We start from the raw sequence: 27378 nt of genomic DNA, 5'->3' as shown, positions 1-27378 counted from the left end.
TCTTTGGTAACATAAGTTGAAACCAAGGTTTTATTCACAAAGAAAGTATAACTTGAGTCTTAATACTTCTGGAATGAACCATTTTCACATTCCATACCTCCAGCTTGGAAAAGAATGAAGCAGTGTGACCTAAAAGGCATGGGAGAATGTTCTTGGCAATGTTTATTAACACTTTTTCAAATTATAATAGTTCTGTTAAAAGTGCTGATGTGTACAGTGTATGGAAAGAATTTTCTATGTTCTACTATCATTTTTATCAAAATGAAAAAAAGAGAAAGAGACAAAGGAGAATAGCCTGAAAGAGAACAAAACCACTTGGTCAATATTTGAAGTAGGGCCTTTATGTTGTTCACATGAAGAATGAGTCAAGCATTTTCAGAAACAGTGTAGGAAGAATTCTGACCACGTTTACATGGTACAGTTTTTTACTCCTTATTCAGCTAGTTTCATTTTTATAGGGACTTTATTGGGCTTATTAGATTCTCACAAGGCTTCTTAAGTGCCACGTTTTCCTTTGCAAATGTTCCTTAAGGATTTCAATTAAATGGTTATTTATTTTTTAAATTAGCAATAACAAATATGTAACAAAAGCTGATATATTACAGAGTTCTTGATCTTTAAAAAATATCCAGAGTCATTTTATATTTATTTAACATACAATTGCTGTCTAATTTAATCTAAATTAAATGGTTGCTTGAAACCTACAATTTCAAGGGTTCCTAAGCTTCTTTTTAAGACAGAAAAAATAAGAAATCATCAGTTTTGCCTCAAGGGTAGATACTTATCTTTTAAAATCAGGTATTTGGGTCTTGAAATTAAAAACCAAGGTCATTTTGGAAATACAATTCCAGAGAGTGCTTTTGGCAAAGAGACATACATCCCCAAATGCTATGGAAAGAATAATTTAGCTTTTTTTTTACTACTATTCCCCAAGCCTTTATAATATAGTTGATACTTATCTGACATTCTAAAGAAGAATTATCACCTGTTCATGAGGATTATGTGTGATGATTCTCAATCATGACATTTTCTATGATGCTTTTCAAAGAAAAGAATAATTTTGACATTATGTTGCACATATTATACATGTTGATATAAAAATACCAAATATTTTAAAAGAATTATTAGGAAGCAACCATAAAAAACATAAAAGAAACTAATAGGTGCATTTCTGTGAATGGTCAGTTGTGAATGCTACCCATGTGAGCTGAATTTGCAGATACCATGAATGATGATACAGTGCTGAATATAGAATATACCTAGATCTGAGGATTAGTTTGAAAAACAATGAGAGGATGTCGATAGAGTGAGGTATTATATTAAAAAAATACAAAATACTCCAAGTAGAGTGTTTCTCAATATTTATTACTGTAATTGAAAATTTGCAGAAGTGGTGCTTTTGTCATGGATATATGAGTAGTGTTAGTCAGAAAAGATTGGCACTTTGAATGCAGACTGACCTAGCTGATAGGGCAAGTGACCTTTCTTCTTATATGTTGTTCCATTGGTCAACTATGTATTGCTGAAGTGAAATGTGTGCCTGGTTCTGTTAGCTCTACAAATGTTAGCTTATGAACTACTGGTGGCAAAAACTTCCTTTGCTTGACCCACAGTGTATAATCATTGGCCAATAAAGTTGATACTCAACAGATATTTCTTACATGAATGGACTCCTTCATATATTTTGACTGACTCACCCTGAAAATATAATGTTCTACTTTTCACTCTACATGAAACTAAAGCAATGAGATTCCTTGTGTTATGGGTTTATGTTACTAATAGCCTGAGACAAGAAAGGGTTGACTTTTCTCTTCAGGATATTGTGTCTCTTTGGTTAGAATTTCTTCCTTAAATACTTTTTATCCTTCATTCCCGATACTCAATCACAGAGAAAGATTTTCTACTTAAAATTTTAACAGTATCTGTTAAAAAGCACCCTTTAAAGAAAATAGGACTTGAAAGATATGCATCAATAAAGGGCTTGTAAGAAGGTGTGAGTTTTATCCTCAGAATCAACATATTTTAAAAATCAGATAGGGTGTTGTAGAATTAGACACAGTGCTCTGGGAAGTAGCTCTCTGATCAATCACCCAAATCTTTCTATTGAAGTCTGTGTCAGTAACGCCTTATGTCAAAATCAGTAAACAAATAAACAACAAACAAAACATAAAAACAGCTCTGGTGAATGACAAGCAAAGCTAGTCTCTGACTCTACCAGAATATACTACATATGTACATGCACCACGTACACACATATACCTGTACCCTATATGCATCTGAACACGAATGTACATGACACTCAAACATACACATATATAATATAACAAGTATACCATAAGAGTATTTTTACCTTTATTTTAATTACTTTTTGTGCAAAAATAACCCACTCGAGCCAAATTATGAATTCCCAATTGCAAAACAGAAACTATTCTTAAAATCAAGGCTTCTAGAGAATTGGAGATTTCAGATTCTACCTTTAAGTTTTCACCTTGAACAATGTACTTGACTTCTTGCATTTTCTACTCTAAAATGAGAGCAAGTATATTTCCTTTTGCTTAATTTTGCAAACGCAGGTTTCAAACTGTTTCACAGGGAAGCTATCCTATAAGAAACTCCATAGAAACACTAACTGTTATTGTACAGGCAGGGCTTAGCAGTCTGTTCCTCAGTAATTTAACTACTATGTATTAGCACTTTCCCTGCCCTGTGGTAGGTGCGAAGATTTGGCTCCAAACTCTAGATGTTTAAAGACTCATTAGAGGCAAACACATTAAGAACTTTATAGGCAAAATGGGTGTAAAGATTGCACAGAGAAGACATGAAATTGATTACAATCTAATTTAAAGATGGATGGGAGATTCATACGTCAAAGCTCAAAGTATGGATGATGAAAGTATTCTCACCAAACTATTTAGCAGTTATGTCCAAGTTCAGCGTGAGTATGGGTAGAAAGAGGAGGAAAGGTTGTCCCTTGAAGAACTAGAACTTGATTCTAAAAGCATGAGAAGCAGCTAAAGTATTGAACTCACCACGCCATGGTTCTAAGCCTAGGCTTTCCTGAAAGCATGTTTGTTGTCTCTAAATCTAAGGAGTAATTTCTTGTGGATTTGTTTGTTTGTCTATTTGTTAGTTTGACGAAGTGACCCATAGATACTGGCTTAAACTTTTAAAGTGTCATCACAACTAAATTTGAATACAGGTGCCTACTTACCAAGTTCATCAGTGCATTCTCTACTTTGTTCTCTGAGTATGGGATGTATGTCACCCTATGCTGATCTCAGGGATCTTAGAGCTATACTGACTAAAAGAACACCTTAGGAAATTAAGGCCATTGTACCATCTAGACAATCTCTCCTATTGTCCTGGCGGGGCTTTGAAACCATGAGTAAGTCCAATGGGCTTGGATGAACCAATGCCCATGTTGCCATGAGCTTAGTGATATGTGTTGCATGTATCATCTCAGGTGAACCAAGCAGTGCTACTACTGTCATGTTAGAAATAGAAACTTACGTGAAGACTTATGAATATAACACAAATGTAATACTGCCTCCAAGTGTCTTCCTTATGCACTTACATTTTCTATCTATTAAGCCTCATGTCACTTCATTTGTTTTGTGATGCTCATCTTTCTTTTTGTCAAATGATGTTTGTCTATGGACAAGACTCTACTATGTTTGGTTCTTGGAAGCCAGGACTCTTGTATTGCCACAGTTATTCATAGAGATGAGCTCAGGAGTCTCTGGTTCCATTCAAGCATGAACCAGATCTGCATTTGCTCTGTGTCATTTGGCCACTTCAGTGTGATCATCAGTGGAAAAATAAACCCTATGTATTTGATAAACTATTGGAAAAAGCAGTAAAAGCAAGTAGTAGGCAGTTTAAATTGCAACTGGGGTTTCACAAAGGTCAGTGTCCAGAAGAGCTTTTTTTTTCCTCTTTACTGGTTTGATACTGGCATATTTTAATGTAAATATAATAATATGCTTCTATGCTACTGATTTGTTAACACAACAAAGCAAATATTTGTAAAAGAAAGATGAGGGGGGAGGAGCAGTGGGAGGAGGATGAAGAGGAAGAGGAGGAGGGAGAGAAGAAAAAGGAGAAGGAGAAGAGATGAATAGAAAGAAAGCGAAGACCATTTGGTATCTCAGCACTGTTTCTTAGAACATGGCCAGCATGTTGCCAAGAAACAGTGAGAAATGTGTCCTCTAGGGATCTGGATCCAACTCTAGGTCTGTTGTTGACGGCCTTCATAGTTCTCCTTTCAGTGTCTTGTTTCTCTTGTTCTTAAAACTAATAATAATGGTGAGGATGAGGATGATGATGATGATGATGATGATGATGATGATGATGATGATGATAAATAAAACCTGTCACACGTAATCTTGATTTCTAAATCTGAATTCATAGAATTAAAAATGCATCATGGGAAGTGAAAGGCCTACAGATGTATCTCAGGGGTGGAATGCTTATCTAGCATGTGAGCCACTCCCCTCCCCCCCCAGCAATCTGCAATGCTGTAAACAGAGTAGTACAGCTCAAACCCCAGGGACCTACTCTATCAGGCTTCATTCTATGAGGCCAATTGTAATTTTGGAGTATCTTTTGATTACATGTTTACTTCAAACCTGTAAAATAGAATAAATATGTAGACTAGTTAATTATGTCTTTGAATGGGATCACTGAGGTTCAAGAAGAATTTGTATCATCCTGTGTCTGCTTGAGAGCTTTACATGAGCCACTAAAGGCTTCCATCGGTATCAGTCCAGTAAGTAACAAGTGACATGCTTTGATCACAGACAGATGGGTTGGTGTGCAGTAAAGTTGTCAGTCAACCATTCCTACTATGCTTATTCCTGAGAAGACTTAAGTATTAATTTTATTGTTCAGAAATAAAACACTGAAATATTTCATTGTTCCAGACTTTGTTGAGAAATCCAGTGCAAATATTCATTTTCGTTCCAAAGTACTGAGAATGGAAACTTACTTTACTTCCCAGAGTATCACTGACCAGAAGAGTAAAGGGATTTTTACTGTATTTGAAAATGCCTTCTTTAAAACATATGCAATATTTATAGGGCAGCTTGGAGTAAGCCAGCTGAAAGATTCAATGATAATAATCTCCATATTTCTTCCAAAATTGATTTCCGGTTTCAATGAACTTGGAAAGAGTCCTGGGACATCAAATAAGTAAAGATCTTAACATGAAATGAATCTTCAGACTATGTCCATAGATTTGCATTTTAAACATGACCAGAAAAAATATATATCTTTATCCATTATTAAGGTGATACTTTAATGAATTTTTTTTTCATTTACATGAAATGGACCTTTTTTGGCTACAGATGAAAGGGTTTTATGGTAGCGACAATGGTTTTGTGAGTTAAATGATCCCAACATCATCAGGAACGAATCACAAGTGCCTACCATATGAATTACAGCACCATGAGCCTTAAAAGGTATTTTTGTGGCGAGCATTCCTCCCATCTGCACAATCAGATTCTGCTTTGAAGTCAGGCTTGTGAGCCTCACAGTACATGAGAACACCACATGCTACCCCAGCTCCTTTCTCTGTTTTTCAGTAGAACAACACAGAAACGTAATGACCAAGGTGCTTAGAGGGGAAAACGGCTACAGTTAGTTTAATGAGACTTCAAGATAGAAAGATTCTTCAGTATTTTTTTTTTCTGGATAAAACTGTAGAGACTATGCCAGTTGATGTGCAACACTAAATTTCAAAGTCAATTTGGGCAAAAACCTTTGACCCATTTGATCTTTTCTATATGGAATTTTTAATGAAATCTTTGCAAACATTTCAGGCCCCAATGAAACCAGTCTGTTAATAAGTGAGCATATTGATACTGTGTCTTAGGAATGCAATGGTCACAAACATGCTAGGAATCTTAACATAATGGGTGCAAATATTTCAAGAGACCCTTGTAATTACTGACTTTGACTCTCGTATCTCTGATCAATGACAGTGCTAGGGATAGGGGAAGGTTAGCTGTAGTTGGTTTGGGTTTTCATTTGATGTATTTCTAGTACAGACTCAGAAAACCGTCACTGAGAAAGACCTGTGATTAGTGGAAAGCAAGTGTCAGCCAAGCTGCGGCCTTGTGAGTACTAAGCGAGGTGAGTTATCTAAGCAATAACTTCATGTCATTATTTCTTTATGACCTGAACAAGTCATGACACAGGTGTGCTGCCGGGGTGTTTGCCTGGAGACTCTCAACTCCCATCTCTGTTATTACCAGACAGCCAGATAGGAATGGAAACTGCATTGCAGGTTGGAAAGAATTCCAACTTCAGCCTGCAGTAGATTTCCCTCAGGTATGACTTTCAGAGACCTCCAGTGCCATTAACAATGTCATGTTAAAGACAAACTTTTCAGGAGGTTCTTAGATATCGTTGAGCTCTCCCAATATGTAAGTTGTTTACAGCAGACACCAGCAAAGATCTTTAAAGGATGAGACATAGAAAATACTGGCTGCACTTCATGAGAATTTTACCTCCATGTGATTCTGCCCTTATAGCCACCCCCACAGCCTTGTTTAAAGGGAGAGGTCACTAAGCAGAAGAGAAAACCTGTCCCAAGCAATGCACAGGAGCTTAGGAATCATCACCAAAAGGAGTATTTTATTATGAATGAACTGCTTTTTTAATCTCACATGAAACTTAACAGCGATAACATATCTAAAAAGCAAAATTGGATGATATATTAATGTACGTGAAAAGACACTGAGGATATAAGATGTATGTTCAGTATAGTAGCATCTTAACAGTTTTTAAAAATCTAATTTGATTGTCTTTTATTTATAAAATAAACATCAACGAACTATAAAAAAAAACAAGCAGAACTAACTGCTGGTTGATGGAATCATGGGCTTGGAGTTATATAAAATTGTATTACTGCTGTTGTTTACTCAACCTATTGACCAAGTGAAAAGCTAATTTTTATAAAATATATAATAACATGTGCCATGCTCCTTACGTATTGCACTGCTATGCAGTGATAATTTAATATTTATTTACCATTTTTAAATGATCTAAAATGAATATACTAACTTTGGTCTTGAAAATAGTTTTCTTCTAAAGAAAATTAAAACTAAGCCAGGCATGGCTGTTTCCCTACGTTACCTCTACACTTTGAGAGCGGTCTGAAGCCTGAGAGTGCTTCGAGCTGCGCCAACTGCAGAGAGGTCTTGGTTGGTATCCCATGCCTCAGCTATTAATTATGTATGTACGATTTAATCTTTGAGATCTTTAAGAGCAACTTTCCATGGGAGCAACCTTTCTGAGCTCATGAAAATGCCGACACAAGCATGATTTCGTTGGCAGAGCAAAGAATCATAGACTGTCAGGAATTCTCCCTGAATTAAAAAATTCAAAATGTTCCCATATTTACAGCTCATTTGATACTTTCTAGGGAGAAAAAAAATACTTTTGCTTCTACTATACTAACAGAACCGAAAGGATTGTAAATTAAAAGGACTTCTCCAAGTCCCCGCCGCAGCCATGGCTGGGTTTCTGTAGTTTTCCAGTTCAGCCGCTGTAGACCGAGTGAGAAGTGTCTCCCATAACCACTTGTGTTTGAATACCTGGTCCACAACTTATGACATTGTTTGGGGGAGGTTGTGAAACCTTTCGGACACGGGCCCTCGCTGTCAGACATAGGGCAATGAGGGCAGAGCAAAAGGGTCGTGGGTCAGCTAGCCTTGTGGCAGGAGCATTTGCTTCCTGACAGGCTGCACACACGAACAGCTGCCTTGTGTCGCTGTGGCAGCCAGTCCTATCTGTCTGCATAGCTCTGATGGACTGGGCTCCTGAACCACAAACCAGAATAAATCCTTCTTCTCTTAATGTGTTGCTGTCAGGTATGCTGTCAGTGACAGCAACTGATCCAGTTGTGTTTGGTTATTAAGAGAACTTATTTGTTTCAGAGTGCATTCACTCTGGCAGTTATAGTTTTCATACCATGAAAATTCTTTCTAAAAATATCATCCATGGTATATGCAGTCTATATTATATACAGTCTATTGCATAGTATATAGTGGTCATGCCTTAATCTATAAGGTTACCTCAAAAGAAAGTGGTGTCTTTCTCGTACACACACACACAAGCATACACACAAACATACACACACATAAGCACACATACACATAAGCACACACACGCAAACACACACACACAAGCACACACACATACTCTCTCTCTCTCTCTCTCTCTCTCTCTCACACACACACACACACACACACACACACACACACACACTCCATACTACTTGAATTCAATACTTCTGAGTGCAAGCCTCAAGGAGCTGCCTACGCCAGTCCCAGTCTCTCAGTGTCACTAGCTGGGTCTGTTCACATGTTTGTTACACCCTCACTTCTATAGTTTTCAAAACAGATGCATGGTGGGACTCCAACCCAACCCTGAAATTCATGCTTACTAGATCCTACTATATCTTGTGTTATACTGACAAATTTCCACACCCAACTACTCAACCCACCAGCCTCACATGCAGGGTGCTCCCTCTTTCTTTGGGGAGGACTCCTAATATACATGCTCAGCTCTAAATGCTATGAAAAGTGAGAAAAGCCTCTGTATCTTCTGCAAACATAAAGGTACCATGTTGACATAAAAGTCATGTTGGTAACTTTTAAAACCTGGCTTCACACCAACCGTATACACAGACACACTCACAGTCCTGACTTCCATTACAGCTCTCCTGTCCTCCAGAGGGATGCCTTGCCATTGGTTACTGGTCATCTGGCATTTGATATTCCATATGTGTGCAGGAAAAGCAAACACAGGAGAACTTGGGATAACACGACTTGGAGATTCTTCTGGAATTACTGACTTAGAGTAGAAGAGGATTAGTCAAGATTTCATTTCTTTGCTGTACCTACTGTTCTGTTCTGCTGCCTCAGTCTCTGACTCCAGCGATCACATGGGCAGCATGTGAGTGGAAACGAAGCCTGTAGGTAAAAGAGAGAGGAATTTGGACAGAGATCAAAGATTAGTTCATTCCACTGTTCCTGGGCCTTTTACTGTCCCATCTAAATTTGGCATTTTTATGGGACTTTTCTGATATTCTCAAAGGTAAAACTGAGCTTAAATCAAATTTCTCTGTCCCTGTTTCAACAAGTCACGTGATTTGATTTACTCAGCAGGAGTTTTCTGAATTCTCAACTCCTAGGAGAATTCAGTATGAAATATATAATATCTTTTTAATTTTACTTTGAAAATGGCAACAAAGACCTGGTTAAGTTACAGAACAAGTTGTTTAGAATACTTAACCCTACAATTAACTGTGACCTGGTCTAGGAAAGTTTGGAAGTTTTTCTACAGCGAAGTGAATTGTTGTGTGCTGATAATGTCGACTGAGGCAAGAATAGTTCTGCGTACTAGCGTTCTCCCATCCTTTGCGACTCCTCAGGTAACAAAGTGCAGGCCACAGACGTCATTCTGATCCTTACATTTTGGTTGTGAGCCTAGCATGTAATGGCTGTGCCATCTCTCTCACCCCACCATCCTTGTTATGTGTCCTGTGTAAAATAATCAGCAGTTCCACAGACAAGAAGAGACACTGGAAAGGTAGAACGCCATTTGGACTTGTTTTTTGTGTACTGTTAAAAATAATTTCTGCCAACTGTATAAGAATATTGGACACCTATAAAGTGACTGTTTTGATGTTCATCCAAATTGTATTTGAATGGTTAATATGACAGTGCTCTAGGGTGGTAGCTAGGAAGCCATGATGTATGGCTCCTACCTAAGATCAAATCCTGGGCCACAACTGAAAATCTTTACAGTTGGCTATTGACTATTTCAATTTATTCTAAACTTTAAGATGATATTGTTTGTTATCATTTTGTTCTAAAATGGAAGCAACTTTTGCTTGGGTTCATGTTCTTACTACTTGACCATTTCATTGGGTCTTGCTTTCCTCTGCCAACTAGATTCCGAGGATTTCTTTTTACGTATGAAACTGTAATACTTTCGAGAATTGCAAGTTTCAGGCTGGAAAACAATCCAGGGATGCGTGAAAGCATGAGCTTCTGTGTGCATGTTTGCTCCTTTGGGTGTTCATGCCTTCATATGTGCAGATCTGTGTAAGGCCTTCAAATACTGTGAGCTGTGAGTCCACAGATGGCAAACCAGGCTTTAGGAAGAGTAATACAATAAACAAAAGTTCTACAAGTTCAGGAAAGCATCAAATAAGTAGCAAAACAGAAGAGCTAGAAGACCACTAATTAGTGAGTTTAGCAGAAAAAAAGGGCAAAGAGGGGGAGCGTATGGGGATCTTCAGGCCACTGCAACTCTCTTCTTGAGAGACTATGGAGGGGAACACATGACACACTGCACACAAAGTATGAAGCAAGGACACTGACTTCAGTTCTAGTAAATTAAAAATTATACTGAATATAAAATACTAACATAAACTAGTAATAGCCAAAGGACAAGAATATCAGTTACTATCTATATCAATTTCTTGATAACTTCCAGACTATTCTGAAAAATAAAATTTCTTAATTTTTTAAAAATATATTTGGTTTAAAATTAAGTATTCCTTCTACATGTTAGTAAAACATAAAAATAAATTGTCACATAAAAACAATTTTTTTATTTTATGCATTTATTATCCCTGCAATTGGACAGGTTTGTATGTGAACAGTTAAAAGAGCACCGACTGCTCTTTTAGAGGTCCTGAGTTCAAATCCCACAACCATCTGTAATGGGATCTGATGCCTCTTCTGTTTTCTCCGAAGACAGCTACACTGCACTCAAATAAATATAATAAATAAATATACCTTTTTTTAAAACAAGCATATTGAATGAGAAAGTTCCAATTTGACAAAATGTTGGTGATTTTAAAGTATCAATCTCCAATTCTTCACTTTTCAGAGCATGTGGCTTACATGCTAGAACAGATGGTCAGAGTGTGAACTTGTAATGGATAGGGATATGACTCAAGACCAAGAACAATGAAAGGTCAGCTCAAAAGGACAGGGCATGTGCAAGAAAAACTACTGCTAAAAAGAATATGGCGAGCCTATTTGATTTATCATCACTAAGAGGAAAAAGAAAGCAGAAGGCAAGAGAAAGGGAAGAGATGAAAAATGATGTAACTTTCTGTGTGATTGTGGTCAGGCTTTTCAGTACATATTTATGATCAATATGCTGAGCCCAAACACTAAATCAACTCTGCAGTCCATGACAGTAAAATAGATCCTAGGTGATAGTATCTCAAGCATAGAGCAGAAGGATACAAACTCGCCTTTGACCAGGGTTGAAGCAAAGATGCTGTTTTCAATCCAGCTGTCTTAGTTAAGTTTGATACAATAAGGTGTAGTACAATAATAGATTAAAAGCAACTGATATTATTAATCACTGTTGTTAAGCCAATAGCAGAGAGTTAGCACGGTTAGGTTCCATATTTACAACCTATGGTAGCCCCAACTGCCAGGAAAACAACAACTAACAAACAAACTAAGCAACAAAAGTGGTTAGAGCACTCTTTGAGTTTCCAGCATTTTACATGCAAGGGACCCATGAATCCAGCTGCATATGTAGCAGAGGATGGCCTTATCTGCCATCAGTGGGAGGAGAAGCCCTTGGTCCTGTGAAGGTTCAATGCCCCAGCATAAGAGAATGCTAGGGTGGTGAGGTGGGAGTGAGTGGGTAGGTTGGGAAGCATCCTCATGGAGGCAGTGGGAGCAGGGGTGGTATAGGGAGTTTGCAAAGGGAAAACTGGGAAGGAGAATAACATTTGAAATGTAAATAAATTAAATAACCAATAAAGAAAAGTTTGAGGTTATCACCTAATTACCAAGAAACCACCTGCTGATCCCATCTGCTAACCCCACCTGCTGATCCCACCTGCTGATCCCACCATGCCCAAGGCAATTAGGATACCAAAATACTAAGAAGAGTAAAGTGTGGTGACAGACAGCCCATTGCACCAGACTCTAGAGATTTCTCATCTATGAGACTGGTCTGTATATCAGCTCAAGAGATAATAATATAAAGATAAGGAAATAAAAGAGAAATAGGAAAATCCAAGGAGCTGTAGAGATGAATTGATACAAAAACCAAAGGGCCAAAGAAAGTTAAAGGGTTTAAGTTTCAGATGGAGCAAATAAAATATACTGGAGAGAATATGATGAAGTCATAAAAGTAGTTATGAAATTATGAAACATAAACAATAGAAATTATGAAATTATAAAGTATAAACAAACAATAGAAATACTGGGGTTAAACAGTATTATCACTTCAAGCTAATAAGGGTTCTAAACAGACTGGAAATTTCTGAAAACATTAAGTTGGGAAAATAATTTTGAAGGAAAAAAATCTATGTCAAAAAAAATCTATCTCACAGAAAAGGAAGTGGAAAATATGAAGCATTTAAGAGATATTGGTGACAACATATTTATACCTCCATTAGAGTTGAAAAATGATGAAAGATAAAAAATGCATATTTTTAAAGTAAACTTGAACATATAAATAATAGAAAGAATTCCTCGGAAAACATAATTGAAGAAAACATCGACAGCATGAGGTGCCCTATAATCCTCCAAAAATTAAATCAATAATCAAAAACCTACACCACAGATAATTAAAGACTAAATAACTGTAGAGAAAATACCTGTCCAGCATTCTAAATCAGGTGACAAAAGGACAGGACTCTAACTGTGTCACAATTCATCATATTCAACACAAGAATGGAAAATTAAACAAATTTCCTATTCAGAAACATGGGCCAAGAGTCCTAAGAAAGTATTGGTTCGATTAATTGGGTTCATACAAAAGAACTAATTATTCAGAAGCAATCTTACTTTATGTCACAAGTGCAAAGATGGCTTAATATTAGAAATACACATGAAGGCATTCTAACTCAAAATATTTCCAAATTGTAAGGGGGAAAAGCACAGTCCATACAGAGAAAAAATTAAGTCAAATTCTACAACCATTTGAATGATAACTCCAACTCAAACTAGAAATGATAACTCCAACTCTTCTCTAATACAGAATGAAGCCAAAGTATTAAGGCCTGTCTCATCCACCCTTTTAGAAATTTCTAACAGAAGTTGGCAAGGAATCTGAAATTATCATGTATGCATCTAAATTTGGAAGCTGGGAATAGGCCTTTGGAAATCATCTGGGATTATTGATTAATTGAGATTTAATTTACAACTTTATTCCATTCTTACATATGTGCACCAGAAGACTTTCATAAGGATATTCTTGCCAACATTGCTTGTAATAACAACAACTAAAAGTTTTATAATGACAATAACAAATATCTGTAGGTCGAAAAATGGGCAAGTGCTTCAACTCTACTGTGAGAGGAATTGGCCTATTAGACAGCAAAGAACTATAGCTTCATGTATCAACATAGTTGAGAAAACATGATACATAAAGACAGCAAGCTGCAAATAAACAAAGCTGCTTGTATGAGGTTCAAAGACAAGCAAATTAAACAGTGGAAGCTTTTCTTTTTCTTTCTTTAATAACTCTTTTGCTCCCTATAAAACTAACATATTATATTCTTTGTAGAAAATGCAAAAAAATTAGACAATCAATTTTTGTAAAATTGCACATAATACTTTAACGAAAAGGTCATGATTCTTAAAGTCCTCTTACTTCTCTTTCAAGTCTTCTTCTATATGTATTTTTCAAACAATAGAATCAAATACTTATTTCACAGTCTTTCCTCACTAAATGATGCAAATTAAAACTATCCTGGTCACTCAGTGTCTTTAAATAGCACCAGGATCAAAGGCTAAGTAATACTCATCATATTCATATTATAATTTAACTCTGAGTATTACATATAAAATAGCCTAGATGATTATTAAACAATAGAATTTTAAACACCATAATTGATAAATATTATTTTCTTCAAAATTAAGTCAGACTCCTGACACCTACATGGAGGGGAACTCATGCTGCATGTGTGGGGTTTATTCAGAAGTGCCAGAAACATTGTTTTTTTGAAAAACAAGTGAGATTGTTATCAATTCATTGTTAGCCTACTAATGTATAGATGTTATTTATACATTTTTTATTTATCAAATATTTCATAATAAAAGACTATAGAACTTGAACTGTATGTAACAATAAAGTAGTACTGCTAGAAACTTATATAATCAAGATTAATCATGAAGACAAGAGGCACATGGTCGACAGATAGAATTAACATTAACATTAGGTCTGTCTGTGTGTCTGTGTGTCTATGTATGCACATGTGTATGTGGAATTCTGGAGAAGGGAACGTAGAGCCACACACATCCTAATCAAGCACTCTCCTATGTTTACATCAATAGCTTCTTCCAGGTTTGCATCAGATGGGCACACATTCTGTTACACGAGCCTTTGATGTATATGGTAGAGAGACGGGTGAAACCAAACAAGTCTTGTGAAGTTTCTTATCCATGTGCTCTTGGGCATTAGTGCCTTTGTATGTAACACTGATGTAATAACACGGGTGTTAAATGAAGTAGCACTAGAAAATGCTAAGAAGGAACTCTTAACAGAATTAATGCTCAGTCACTATTACATACTAGTGGTGCTTCTTCCTCATTTAATACTTTAAAATGTTCTGCTTTTATTATGGCAGGCTTTGGTCATTTGACGAAGCAATTGATGACATTGGCTAATGGACGTGTGGCATTGGCACTTGAGGGAGGACACGATCTGACAGCCATCTGTGATGCATCGGAAGCCTGCATAAATGCCCTTCTAGGAAATGAGGTAAAAATTGGCAGTTCACAACAGAATGGATAAAGGAAGAAGATATTTGCATATGTATTTTTAAAAGTTTATCATTTAATCTATGGAAGTGAATTGTTCTGAGTAGCTCTTGCCATGAAGGATGTAGGCACAAGGCAGTTATGTACTTTGACTCAGGCTACACTCTCTTCCCAGGTAGAGTATCCACATAGCATTCCTTTCAATCAAATCCTTTACATAGTCGAAAACTGAGCAATAAAATCCCTTGGAAAGAAGAATGTTTTGTCTACTGACCCAATCAAATGGATATTGAATAATTTAATATAAAATTAAACTTCTAGAAGTTTTTGAGATTTCCTGTAGGATTGCTAGATCGGAAAAGCAAAGCCATTTAAACAACATCCTTAAGATTTGTTTTCATCCTATCTTCTTGAGAGTGATAAGGAATCTTTTCAAGGTTGAAAAACCCACTTTTGCCTTATAACTGCATTGCTGGAGATCTAAGACCTGAACTAGAATCTAAAACATTAAAGTTCCACATTTATGACACTGAATGCATAAATTTCACTGCTGATCTTATCATATGAGTCTAAAGTGCTTCAGCACAATTACTTTGCCATATTTATTGCATAAGTACATTTTTAAAGTTTGAAAATATAAATGCAGGATTGATAAAGTGGCTAATGCTGTTATGCAATTTTAGAAAGCACACACTAAGGACTTAATGATTTGCATCAATAATGAGCTGCTCTTTTAAATCACACACCATTCATGGGATCAAAGGTCTAAAAGTAATCTTTTGTGACTGTTATAAACTAATGATGTCAAACAAAATGGGAAATTATTTGGGGACAGCAACAAAGGAGTGAAAAATGTTGTCTTCATTTTGGGGCTGTTAGATTGTACTGCTTGCCCAGTGGATAATATGTTTTGGAACAATCAATCATGGTCTTTAATCTCTTGTGTAATATTAATGACTTTGATAGTGTCTTAGAAAGTTGTCACCAGAAAATCAGAATGAGCTGTGCATTGTGACCCCACAGATGAACAGATGAGTGACTCTCTCAACACAGCCATTAAATGAGTCTTCCTACCATTGATCATCTCTGTATATAACCACATTCTCAGTTCTGAAATTGCATCTCTGGGGAAGAAGGTGTAACCTCTCTTACTTTAAAGAAAACTAGGCTCCGATACACAGTTAGATAAAACACGTTATTAGCCAGTCTTGATCAGTCTACATGGGTGTAGAGACGGCTAATACATAAAACTCAGGAAGTGATGACTGAAATTATTTAGGGGCTACATTGATTGCTTAACTGACTTAAATTCTCTGGATGTCTTTCAGTAAGTTTTATCCTTTGATTGTAATATACTAGTTAACATCTTGCCTCCTTTGGTTGGCTATCTTTAATTGCTCAACAAAATCTAAGATCTGTTTATACTGTTCTAAAGAAAGCAGAGTTTAGTCTGGTTGTTTCCGTTTTTCCTACTGAAACTTCTAGGGACACACACATGGGTATGGCTTTCCTATGGGATACTAGGGATGAAAGATGGAGTTGGTATATTGAACAATAAAAGGTAAATTTTGTTGCAATGAGTCTCTCTACACCCAGAAGAACAAAGTAGGAAGAAAGAAGGATTTTTAAAATGAAAAATGGAAGAAAAGCACAAGTGTGCTGTACATTATAATTCATTTGGAAAGAGGAAATGAAAATGTAATACTTGAAACAACCCAAGAAACAAAGAGTTCTCACTTTCATTGACAATATAATTTATAATCCAAGGCCTGGCTTGTGTATTTTTTTTCAGGTCAAAGGTCATTGTGACTACAGTGAAGTTTTAAATTTCATTTCTGCAGAAAAATAATATATTACACATATTGCATATACCTCACCATTTAACCAAAGTACCTACATACAATTTCCACTGCAGTTTTATGTGGTAATCTCTGGATAACAAAATAAAAACGACATCTTTCAGATGCCAATTACTGCAATTTTAAAAAATCCCAATTTTCCTCCAAGTCCCCTTGGAAGTGATTAATAGAGCAATTATGACTTATTATCTGGGATTTCGCTTTTACAAATAACAAAATGTAGTGAAGTTGGAGCTTAGAACACTGACAGAACCAACTGGCTTCCCAACCATGAGCATGCAACTGAGCTCAAATTAGAAGGGTCAAGAGGGCCTTTGTGAGGGGCTCTGCACTTCGTCAGATGTATTTATTCATGTGGAGAGGATTAGAGTTCATCAATGCTTTGCCAGCTCTCTAAATGCTATTACTTTTTGTTGTTGTTCTTGGCCAGGCCTAGTCAATACAACAAAACAAAGTTTCTTCTTCTTCTCCTTCTCCTTCTTCTCCTCCTCCTCCTCCTTCTTCTTCCTCCTCCTCCTCCTATTCCTTTTTATCTCCTCCTCCTGCTCCACCTCCTTCTCCTTCTTCTCTTCCTTCTAACTTATTATCAGCAAACTAATATATAATGTAACCTCAAGGAGTTATAGGGTCAGCAGAATCCATTAGCTACTTATCCTTGTAGACACAGATGAATAACAAAACCCACTGTTTAAAAAAAATGCTACTTAAACATTACACCTCAAACAGGCTCTCCTTTAAAAAAAACTTTTAACATGAAAACCATGTACTTAGCAAAACATCTAACTCTTCTTTTAAAAAAATTACATGAGGTCAGTCAAAATAATATGCTATTAGATTAAAACTAATTTGAGTTTGGTACCAGAAATTCCTGGAGGAGACTGATTTTTGAAATCATACTAGAAGTTTCTCTGTTTTTTTTTAAATTTATTCTTTTACTTGGCCAAGTATAGAACTGAGGGTTATCAGTCCAATCAAATTATGATGAATATTTTTAAACTAAAGCCCTTAAAAACATCAGCTTGGAATTTATGAGAGATTAAACAACTACTTGAGAAAACTCCTGAAATTGATTGGAAAAGAATCAGGTACAGCTCTGAGAACAGCCACCTCATTTGTAGGTTTAGAGACAGAAAGAGTGACACTCCTGGAGAGTTTTATTTCAGTCATCTGCACTGGAGCTGGCTCTCAAATATACTCAGTCTCTCTATGGCCACTTTCAACTACTGTTCTACAAAGTCAATTAGTACTACCTCAGTCTGCTTCCCCTGAGAGAACTCTTCCCTAGAGGTGAGAAAAGCTTTAGGAATTTCTCATCCCTATGGAATCCAATCTAAAAATAAACATTTTACTGAACAAAGGAAAGAGGAGGATATACAGGGTTAGAAGCTTCAAGTCATGAATTGAAAACAGGACCTTACAAAGGCCACAGATCATACAAGAATAAACAATGGAGACCAAGCTCATGAGAAAGAGAGGACAATTTTTTAAGTAAATCCTTATTTTTATAGCTAGAGAAACTCTTGAGATGAAGCCGGACTCTGGACTGCACTTGCTCATTAATGCTGGATTGCTGGTGTGTTCCCATTTTCTCCTTTTTTCTTCATTCTTCTTCCCTTCCTTCTTTTTCACACCCTCCCTCGTGCACCACTCCTTCATTTTCCTTTTTTAAAGTAGCTACTGTTTCTTCTAACCTGTATCCAGCTGCTTCCCCTTTGGCTGGGATTTCACAGACAGTGGCTGAATGTGGAGATTGCCTTTGCTTTTAAAGATGAATTGGGAGCTGGGAGTGGGGGTGGGAAGGTCTAAAGATACTGAGAAAAACATCTTTACTGATTCCTAGTGGGTGTTGACAGCCATCCCAGAGGTAAACCACTGAGATATTGGTGTCCAAGTTGTTCACTTGGGGTGGGAGAAGTTGTTTGCATTGGATTTTACATAAAGACATTGTTTTGCCATCTTTTTTCATCTTTTCAATTATGTGTGACGAAGGCTTAGTCCACTGGGAAATTGATGTGAATCTGGGAATGCATACAAAATCCGAAATAGTTGCAATTCATGAGTCGAGGATGAAAGAATGACATACTAGAATGGCATTTCCCATCATGCTCTTCTTTCAGATTCTGATACCTGTCTTTACTCCAAAAGTATTTGTGCGGGTAATCTAAAGGGAGTAAACTTGTTTTTGAAAAAAATATTATTTAAAGATTCTTTCCCTGGATTCTTCTATTCAGTGATCAGCGTGAGAAGTTGAACCATCTGCTTCAGGAAATGCTCCATGGTCCGAATAACTCAAAGCCACTTGCAAATCATCTTAGTTATTTCTTTCTGGGCTTTTCAGATATAGTTAAAAGAAATACGTGTTGTGAGCTTAAGCACGTCATGGCTTATAGTTACCAATAAAAGAAAGCATCTTTTTAAAATAAGGAACCAAACATCTTAGAATGCTTTTACCTGTCCATTTATTTTGTTGATTTTTATTAGGCATTTTTGTGGGACCAGAAGTATTAATACAAGAAGTAATAAGAATGTAAGCAAAGATGCTAGGGATGCAGTGAGGAGCTATTTGTTTTTTTTAAAGGGATGAAGGATTTTTACAGAGGAGCATAATTTAACCTTGACCTTGGATACAAACTAAGGCTTTGAAAAGTTAGCATTTAAGGAAAAGATATGTTATTTATTTAATAGGAAAGCATAAATGAGAACAGTGAGGCTCCCTAGAATTGGAGGCTCTAAATGGACATTTGTTTGGTTTTTTGTTTGTTTGTTTGTTTGTTTGTGCTGGTGGGGATGCCAGGTTGACAGGAGTAAAACAGACAACATAGCTATGCAAGTGAAAGTGAGTATCATTGGGTTTCTGTGAAGAATATGAAAGTTTCTAGTGGATATGCCTATCCTGTGGAGTAACATAACAATAACTTCAATACATACAACAGCTGAAATCACCAAAGCAATACTTGGAGGCATTAGAAGCTCATTGTCGGGGGAAAGCATCTTTAGGGGCGACTTGGCTCATGTTGTCAATGAGCAGGTCCAGGTCCCATCCTCGGTGATGCTACAATCTTCTGTTGGACTGTGAACACCAGCTGTAGGTAGCTCTCCTCCACTCTGACCTCAGTGGCACCACTGGGGCAGGTTGAAACAGACCATAGTAAAATTTTACTGTGGATTTCATCTCTAGCCAAATGAAGTGGCTCACTTAGTGAATACCACCAGCGTATCACTCACGTGAAGTGGGAAACAGTTCTTTGTATTAATCTCTTCAATAAAATTGAAAGGAAGGCGTGCATGTGTATGGTGCTTAAAGCTTGTCTACTCTGTAATCAGGAAGCAGAGGTAAATACAATACTACAAGTCTGAGGTTGGCCTGAGCTACATAGCTAAGCCTCACAAAAATAATATATGTGGATCAAAACTTCATATAAACATAAAAATTAGCCATTACTAATCTCAGTCTAGTCCATGGTTGCCTCCTGTCATGTTGAGGAGCACTCTTGGCATGAAGAACTGAAGATCCATACCTGCTCCTTTCCATCTTGGTCCTCCCCTCACTCCTACAAGACTTGATAGGCTCTGCTGTTCAGAGATGTTTCTTCAGTGCTGTATTGATGTCATCCTCGATTATCCACTCAGACGTGAGAGTTAAGCATAATATTAATAGCCTTCCAGCCTATTGACTTGATTGTCAACAGAATCCACTCTGATCTCATCCCCTCTAACTCTATTAGGTGAAAAATATGAGTGGCTTCAAACTAATAACAATGGCTATTTTATAAAACGACTGACTCATAATTCACAGTATGGATGAAATTATAACCAGATTTACTTATGCAATCAAATTAAACATATACAATTAATTGCAGTCATTCTTGGGCAATTATTTAGATGAAAGAGAGGGTTTTAAGTATCAATCCTTCCTCACAGGGGAATTGATAATAAATAGTTCATCAGCATGGAAGGTCAAGTGAGTATCCTGATTTGCCTCCCTTGTCCTCTTGGTCTTCGCCATCACATTCTTCAATAATCCCTTTGATCCTTACAAATGAATACTTTTTGGATCTCATCTGGGTTGTTTGTATGTTGTGGGCAGACGTTCAGTTTTCTTTGCCAGTGAACTTATGGTCTGTCTCTAAGAGCATAACATTGTTGCAGCATGACATTCTCACACATTTCTTAGGAGCATCACTGTACAATGAAGCAGACATGGTCTTCAGGCTCAGTCTGCGTCCCTGCGTGCCTGTGTCAGAGAGCTTTTCTAAGGATAAGTTTCTGGAGGAAGTTTAATGTTTCCCAAGTTGTTTTTAAAGAGTAAGATGTAAAATGAGTACAGAAGTCTGCACAAATATGAACAATTCAATGAAGTATCACAAGGATATCACATGAATAGCTATTAATAAGTCCAAGATAATCTAAGTTTCTGATGATCCAGACCCATTTTTCTCCTTTCCAAAAGTAAAAGTTTTTAATTCCTAGCACCATATTTTAATTTCTTATTTAAAAGCATTTTCACGAGGAAATATTATAATTATATATATATGTAATATATAATGTCTTCTTTGAATATCATGTTTGTGAGTCCTCTCTCCCACTGTTCATAACTGTAGCCTATTCATTTTTACCATTATATAGTATTATATTTTATAAAAGAAAATTTTTAGGAATCTAGTATACTTTATAATTATACTCTATTATAATAGATATGAAAGTTTTGAAAGTTATGTTTCAACGATGGAATATTAAAAAATCCTTTTTTTTAAATAAAAAAAATGTCCAGAATTCTCACTCTTCCTTCCAGTTCCACGGTGTGGGAGGTAGACACTGTAACGAGGTAACAAAAGTCTGTACAGACTGAAGGTGAGAAATATCTTGTTATTCTGTAGGACTGTGCATGCAGCAAATCCATCAAACTCTTTTTACTAAAATATGCCTGATACTTAAGCTTAACAATGTCAATGTTATTTAAAGTTTCAGTAAAATTTGTGACAATTTAAAATTCATTTAAAAAGTTGGTAAAAATCAACTGTATCTCTTTATACCAAGAATAGTTTAGGGACTAAGGTAGAAATATTAACACATTTTATGGAACTAGTCAACACGAGGAGAACCTGGATGAGGTCTTCTGTATTATAAAAATTCTGAATGAGCATTAGAAGTCTCTAAAAACAAAAATTACCTACAAAAAAATTTTAAAAATAAATGTAGATATGAGTCCAGTGGCACATGCCTATAATGCCAGTGATGAGAGACTAATGTAAAAGGCTCATGTTGCAAGGCTAGACCAAGTTTTACTAAGGTCATACATAAAAAAACCCAATAAATTAATTAATAATAAACACACAGATAATTTGTAAATATATCATCAAATATACCAAATACCTAGAATAATTTCAAGTCATGAACCTGAATATTAAAACATGAAATATTTTTAGACATACCAACAAGTATTAGCCTGAATCCATGTTTGTGGATTTAATATTTCCTTCTGTGAATATTTCATTTGTCCCAAATCAGCTAAAACTTCATTTCTATACTTTAAAATATTTCATCCTATTTGTATTTCTGCTGTTGCTTTTAAAACATTTTGAATTTTTTTATGAATTTATTTTTAATTAAACTATAACCGTACCATTTCCTCTCCTCTATCCAACCCTTCCCGTATTCCCTCAGACACTCACCACTGCCTCTCAAGTCTGACTTCTAAGTCTCGCTTGGTCACGAGTTAATTGCCTGTAACTGGAGTTCTCCAATAGCCACATCATGTCACATGGAAATCATGTTACAGACAGGTAAAACTGAACAAACACCTTACTTTTGTCCACACAACACCTCAATTTTATGTCAAAACTGTAGAAACATAGGTTTCTCTATCACTGAGCCTAAGTTTATGTAAAAGATGGTTATGATTACATCTTACACATAACAAATATAACTAGAATTGTGTGCCCATGAGTTGTAGTCAAATTATACAACTCTCTTAATAACGTTATGAAAATTATCTTTACTTACTGATCTTGCTTGACAGACAGCATGATGGTTGTGTAAAAGACTTCTTAAATCTGGATCTGCTTTTATCTCTCCAAAATATTTTGCAGGCAAAAGTGATCTGTTTGGTTAGGTTATTTTTCTGTCTCTTACTAATCTCGATTAGTCTGAATGGCTAATATTTTTGCTACATCTTCTTGGCCAAACTACTTGACATAGCTTTGCCATGTTTGCTCCAAATTTATTCTAAAAAATACTATTTGCTTAGTATTATTTAATTACTTATATTAGATTACTGATAATGACCAATATTCATAAATATTTATCAAGTGGATGCTTCAATCAGATGGTTTTAGTGCCCGTAATTCTCAATGACTGAGTCAACAAATTCTCTAAAAAACACAACTCAATTCTGTGGTCCCTCCATACAAGGTTTTAATTTTAGGAAAACAGCCCATAAATGCTGCTTGCTTCCTTGCCAATGGAGAGCCTCCTGCCCAGTGCCTTCTCTGCAGAGCTACTGGATGAAAATAAAGAGCCCACATTGTGCAAACACTCTGAATCTAGCTCTGTCTGTGCGCACACACTCAAAATGAAACAAATTGGTGCAATTTACTGAAGGCTAAACCCTCAAATGACATTCACCTAAAACATGCAAGGAAATGGTTTGAGAGGCTTAAATGATCAATTTAATTTCCTTAATTCTCTGAGTTGCTTTTACCAGTAAGCACAACTTCATGGCATCTAACTGAAGACTCCAAATTGTGGGTTTAGATGTGTTTGTGTTTTCATACTCAACATGCTGAGCCACATATACTTTCTATATTACCCAGGACTTAAAAACAAGCCCACAGACCTCAGGGTGCTCCTGTTGCAGAATCAGGGCTTTTACATTTGTAATCTGTCTCTAGTTTTCTTTCTCTATCCAACACAGTTCCGTTTATCAGCATTTTCTTTTATCTGCAGTCTCAGGAAGGTTTTGGAAAGAAAGAACTGTGTCAATCTTGCCTATGTGGCTCTATCATGAAGTGGTTTTTCGAAATGTTTTATTGGTATGAAAAATTATTTCTTTCTAGGCTCTGAGAAAGCAGTAAATGGAAGGAGCGTTTGTGTATGAGCAAAGTGTCTCACACAACCCTTTCTAATCCTTCAGAAAGCATTTTCCAAGGAACTCTCAACTTCTGATTCAATCATTTCTCTGAGACAAGAGGAAACCCCAGGTTAACATATTCTTAAAGATACAATTTGAAGTCCTGCTTAAAAAAATCATTTTAACCAAATTTAAGCATTTCACAACCTTTCCTTGACATTGACTTAGGTACAGTGCTATTTTCTCCCTCCCTGAACTGTATTGCATGCAGACCTTTTGATGTTTTAAAGCATTTTCTTTGGCAGCTAAGAAAAACACTCTACAAAGTTATATTTAGTGACTATACTCATGTATAAATATCCCTGAGCTATGCTGTTATCCTGTGGCATCTGGAAGAAAGGTGCTATTGTTTTTTCAATCCTGTGATTGAAGTATAAAATAATCAACTCAGAGAGGCCCTGGGGGTGAGATTCTCACATATGCAGTAGAAATGTATAATCACTTAGGGTTTTTTCTTCCTCCAGATGAAGAAACTTGGACGAGTTTATTCTTTGGTATATCTAGTGGTAACAGTCCCTGGACATGCCACCGTGTTTAACCATGCCCACACCTTATTTGAGGATATTAACTTGAATTTTCTAGGAAAATGGCTTTTTTGGGGGTTGGTATCTTGCTTCAATTGTTTGTTTGCTTTCTGTGTCCCCAAACCTTGGTGGTTATTCCACAGTACACTCATAGTCATGTGTCTAAGATCTGTGTCATCAGACATGATTCCAATAAAGATGCTTCATAAATTATCAGAAGTTCTCCTACATTTCTGGTATTGTTTGCCAAATTCCTCCATTAAAAAAAATCGGTGTAATTCCAGAAGATCATGATAGATTTGCACAGAAGGAATGTGTCCCAAGCTTGAGGCTGAAACGATTGTGGTTTTGAACAAAGTAGAACTTAAATAGAGTTGTGCTGTTCTTTTTCTGGCTTCTTTCATATAGTTTTTGCAGCTGCTTTATTCAAGGAACAAATGTCTGATGACTTTCAACCAGGAAGTATTTAATGTTTAAGACAATGAAATGTAAAAGTGTGGATAATAGACTAGAAATGTGAATAATAGACTAGACTGTCCACTCCGTCTGAAATAACTTCCCTGAGAGATTGTTCATGGCCTCAGCTGCTGATACCGTCATGATGGAATCTGGTTTGTGAGAAACCTACAAAAATTACACAAATAATTCAGAGTTTCAATGACTAATACACAGCTGTGCACCTGCTTCAGGGTCTCCAGACATTAATCTCGAGACCAATAGAAAAGCTCCTTGGAAATTTAATTATATGGGTACAAGACATAAAATATAACTGACTACACCTGGGGACCTGATGTCAGCAAAATGTTAAGCAGTTCTTGGGGCAGGCCACTGAGGATGGGGTTGTTCACTTGCTCTGTTTCTGTGCTACTCACTATAAAGTTCTCACATTCTGTCATCCTCTTTCCCCCTGTTCTTGCAGCCTGGACCTCTTGAGGAAGATGCTCTCCACCAGTGTGTGAATTCGAACGCAGTTGCTTCTTTACAGAAGACCATTGAAATCCAAAGTATGTCTTCAGTTTCTTCTTCACATTTAACTAGGTCAAATTTATTGAAATGATATTGGGAATTAAAGCACAGACAATTATTTTAATGTACACATATATTTTGTTGAAATATTTGCTTTCCTTTGTGATAGTCTTATCTGATGTCATCACTCAGAGCCTAGTCTTAGAATCTTGTTCTTCTCATGTTTTCTATGTGCTTAAAATTATTTCAACCACTGAACAATAATCTAGAACAATGGAACAAATTTAGAAAATTTGATTGTGTCATACCGATTTAACTAAGAGTAAATTATCTCCTAAATGTGTTGAGATTTGCCTATTATGTCCTGGCTTTAAGTTTGGCATGGAAGGAAAATTAATGAGACGGTGTAGGTTCATCACAACAAAGCCTCACTCCAGTGAACATGGTAAGGCAAATTTTTATTAGAAAATTACATTCAAAGATGTCAACATCCCCCACTATAGGTTGACCCAAAGGTTATTACAAAGAGAAATGCATAATGGTAAAAGTGGGTTCACAGGATGATCAAGCACCCCCCACACACCCACATACACACAAAACCTCAGATTTCCACACCAGTGAAAAATCTTTTTCATATAAAAGAGTCCCTGTTTTCTCTTGCACATTGGCAACCAGGGGATGAGAATGTGAGGTGTTATTGTGAAAAGAGAAGTTATTTACATTTTTGATGTAAATAATGTTATACACAAAGCCAAATAAACGTCCATTTGTATCTCACACATGTCTAGAATGTGGGCTATAGGCATCCACTGGAGGCTTATTGACTACATATAACTGTGGAATAAGTGATACATTTTAAAGACTTTCAGAAAACAAAAACAAATATTTAAATATTAGCGAACAAAGATACTGGGATAAAGTTAGGGTATAAGAATTGACTGCCTCCAACATGAGCTTGGACATACTCCTCTGCTCTGGTAGACAATCTGCTCAGGACTGTGACTCTTGTTTTGATAGTCCACCAGAAGGACCCAGTGAGTGCCATTCCAGATCCCGCAGAAGGATTCTTTGATGATTTATGACATCTCTCTCATGTTCACCCAGATCTGATTTAATGTCCCTGTATAGACTGTTGGCATTATAAAGAGAGCACAGTATTCATGTGTGCTTTGTTGTTGTTGTTGTTGTTGTTGTATTTCCAAGGATTCTTTTGCCATTATACACAGAATGCTCACAGGAATTTTTTTCCTGTGCATCTTCAGTATTTAGGAATGGTTTTGTTATATACTGAACAGTTGTCAAAGCACGAAGAATAGGAAAATCAGTAGGAAGATGGAGAGGAGGGAGAGGAAGACAGGAGAACAGAAAGTAGAGGAGGTTCTGGCTACAAGAATTTTATAGTCGGGTTGGTGAATAAAATAGAGTAAAGCATCCAACTCCAACTCCATGCTCTCTGGAGACAGCAAAGCAATGACAAAGAAGCAGCTTCCTTCTTCAGCAAAGAGGAGGCTTGAGGCATATGAAAGCTTAGAACTTGAGAGTAAGTAGATCTGAGTAAGTGACACTGGAGTCACATCCTTCAATGTCATGTGAACAGATGTTTTCATGAGCTCCTAGTGAAGAGCCCCAAGTTCTGTTTAGAAACCAGGCTCTCTCCCTTCACCTATCCAACACGGTTCTATTCATAATTTCAAATAGCATGCATCTCTGGAAAAGTAACTCTAGGAAAAAAGAACATGTCCCTAGCTTCAGTGGTTATTTTTAGTATTGGGCCAAGCCAGCCGAGCAATGTAAATGGGATTGCTTAAATGAAGTGTGTATTTCATAGTCTGGCCATAAAGAATTGGGCTTCATGTTTCTCTAGACTGTGGAAATGCAGATCCCATGCTTAGGATGATCCATGTCTGAGTCACTACTCTTACTGTTGCTGTCTTAAAATTCTTAGGGAGTTTTGAATAAGCACCCCTCTTTTTGTCCCAGGCCCTGTAAGTAATATAGCCAGTTCTGTAACAAAATTCTCATTTTTAAAAAATGCTAAGAAAGAGTAGTAGAAGTATCACCCAAACTCGAATTTAATTTATGGTTTGGAGGAGGATGAATGTTGCTGGGACCAGGTAGTAAAGGGACAGAGAGATAGACAGACA

At 36.5% G+C, this 27378-nt stretch overlaps 1 protein-coding gene across 1 annotated transcript in view; it reads left to right on the top strand.

The window, feature by feature from the left end:
- Window positions 1–27378, top strand: part of HDAC9 (histone deacetylase 9) — a gene marked incomplete at its 3' end in the record, with an annotated part of 448608 nt that overhangs the window by 392793 nt on the left and 28437 nt on the right. The window contains exons 23-25 of the mRNA XM_080912023.1: window positions 3800–3905; window positions 14624–14757; window positions 25188–25272. Coding sequence (XP_080768149.1) covers window positions 3800–3905; window positions 14624–14757; window positions 25188–25272 — 325 coding nt within the window. The remainder of the gene's footprint in view (window positions 1–3799; window positions 3906–14623; window positions 14758–25187; window positions 25273–27378) is intronic.

The sequence above is a fragment of the Micromys minutus genome (genome assembly GCF_963924665.1).
Source record: "Micromys minutus genome assembly, chromosome: 1".
NCBI lineage: Eukaryota > Metazoa > Chordata > Mammalia > Rodentia > Muridae > Micromys > Micromys minutus.
Note: the sequence above shows the minus strand (reverse complement) of the source record. Positions and strands in the feature narration are given on the sequence as shown.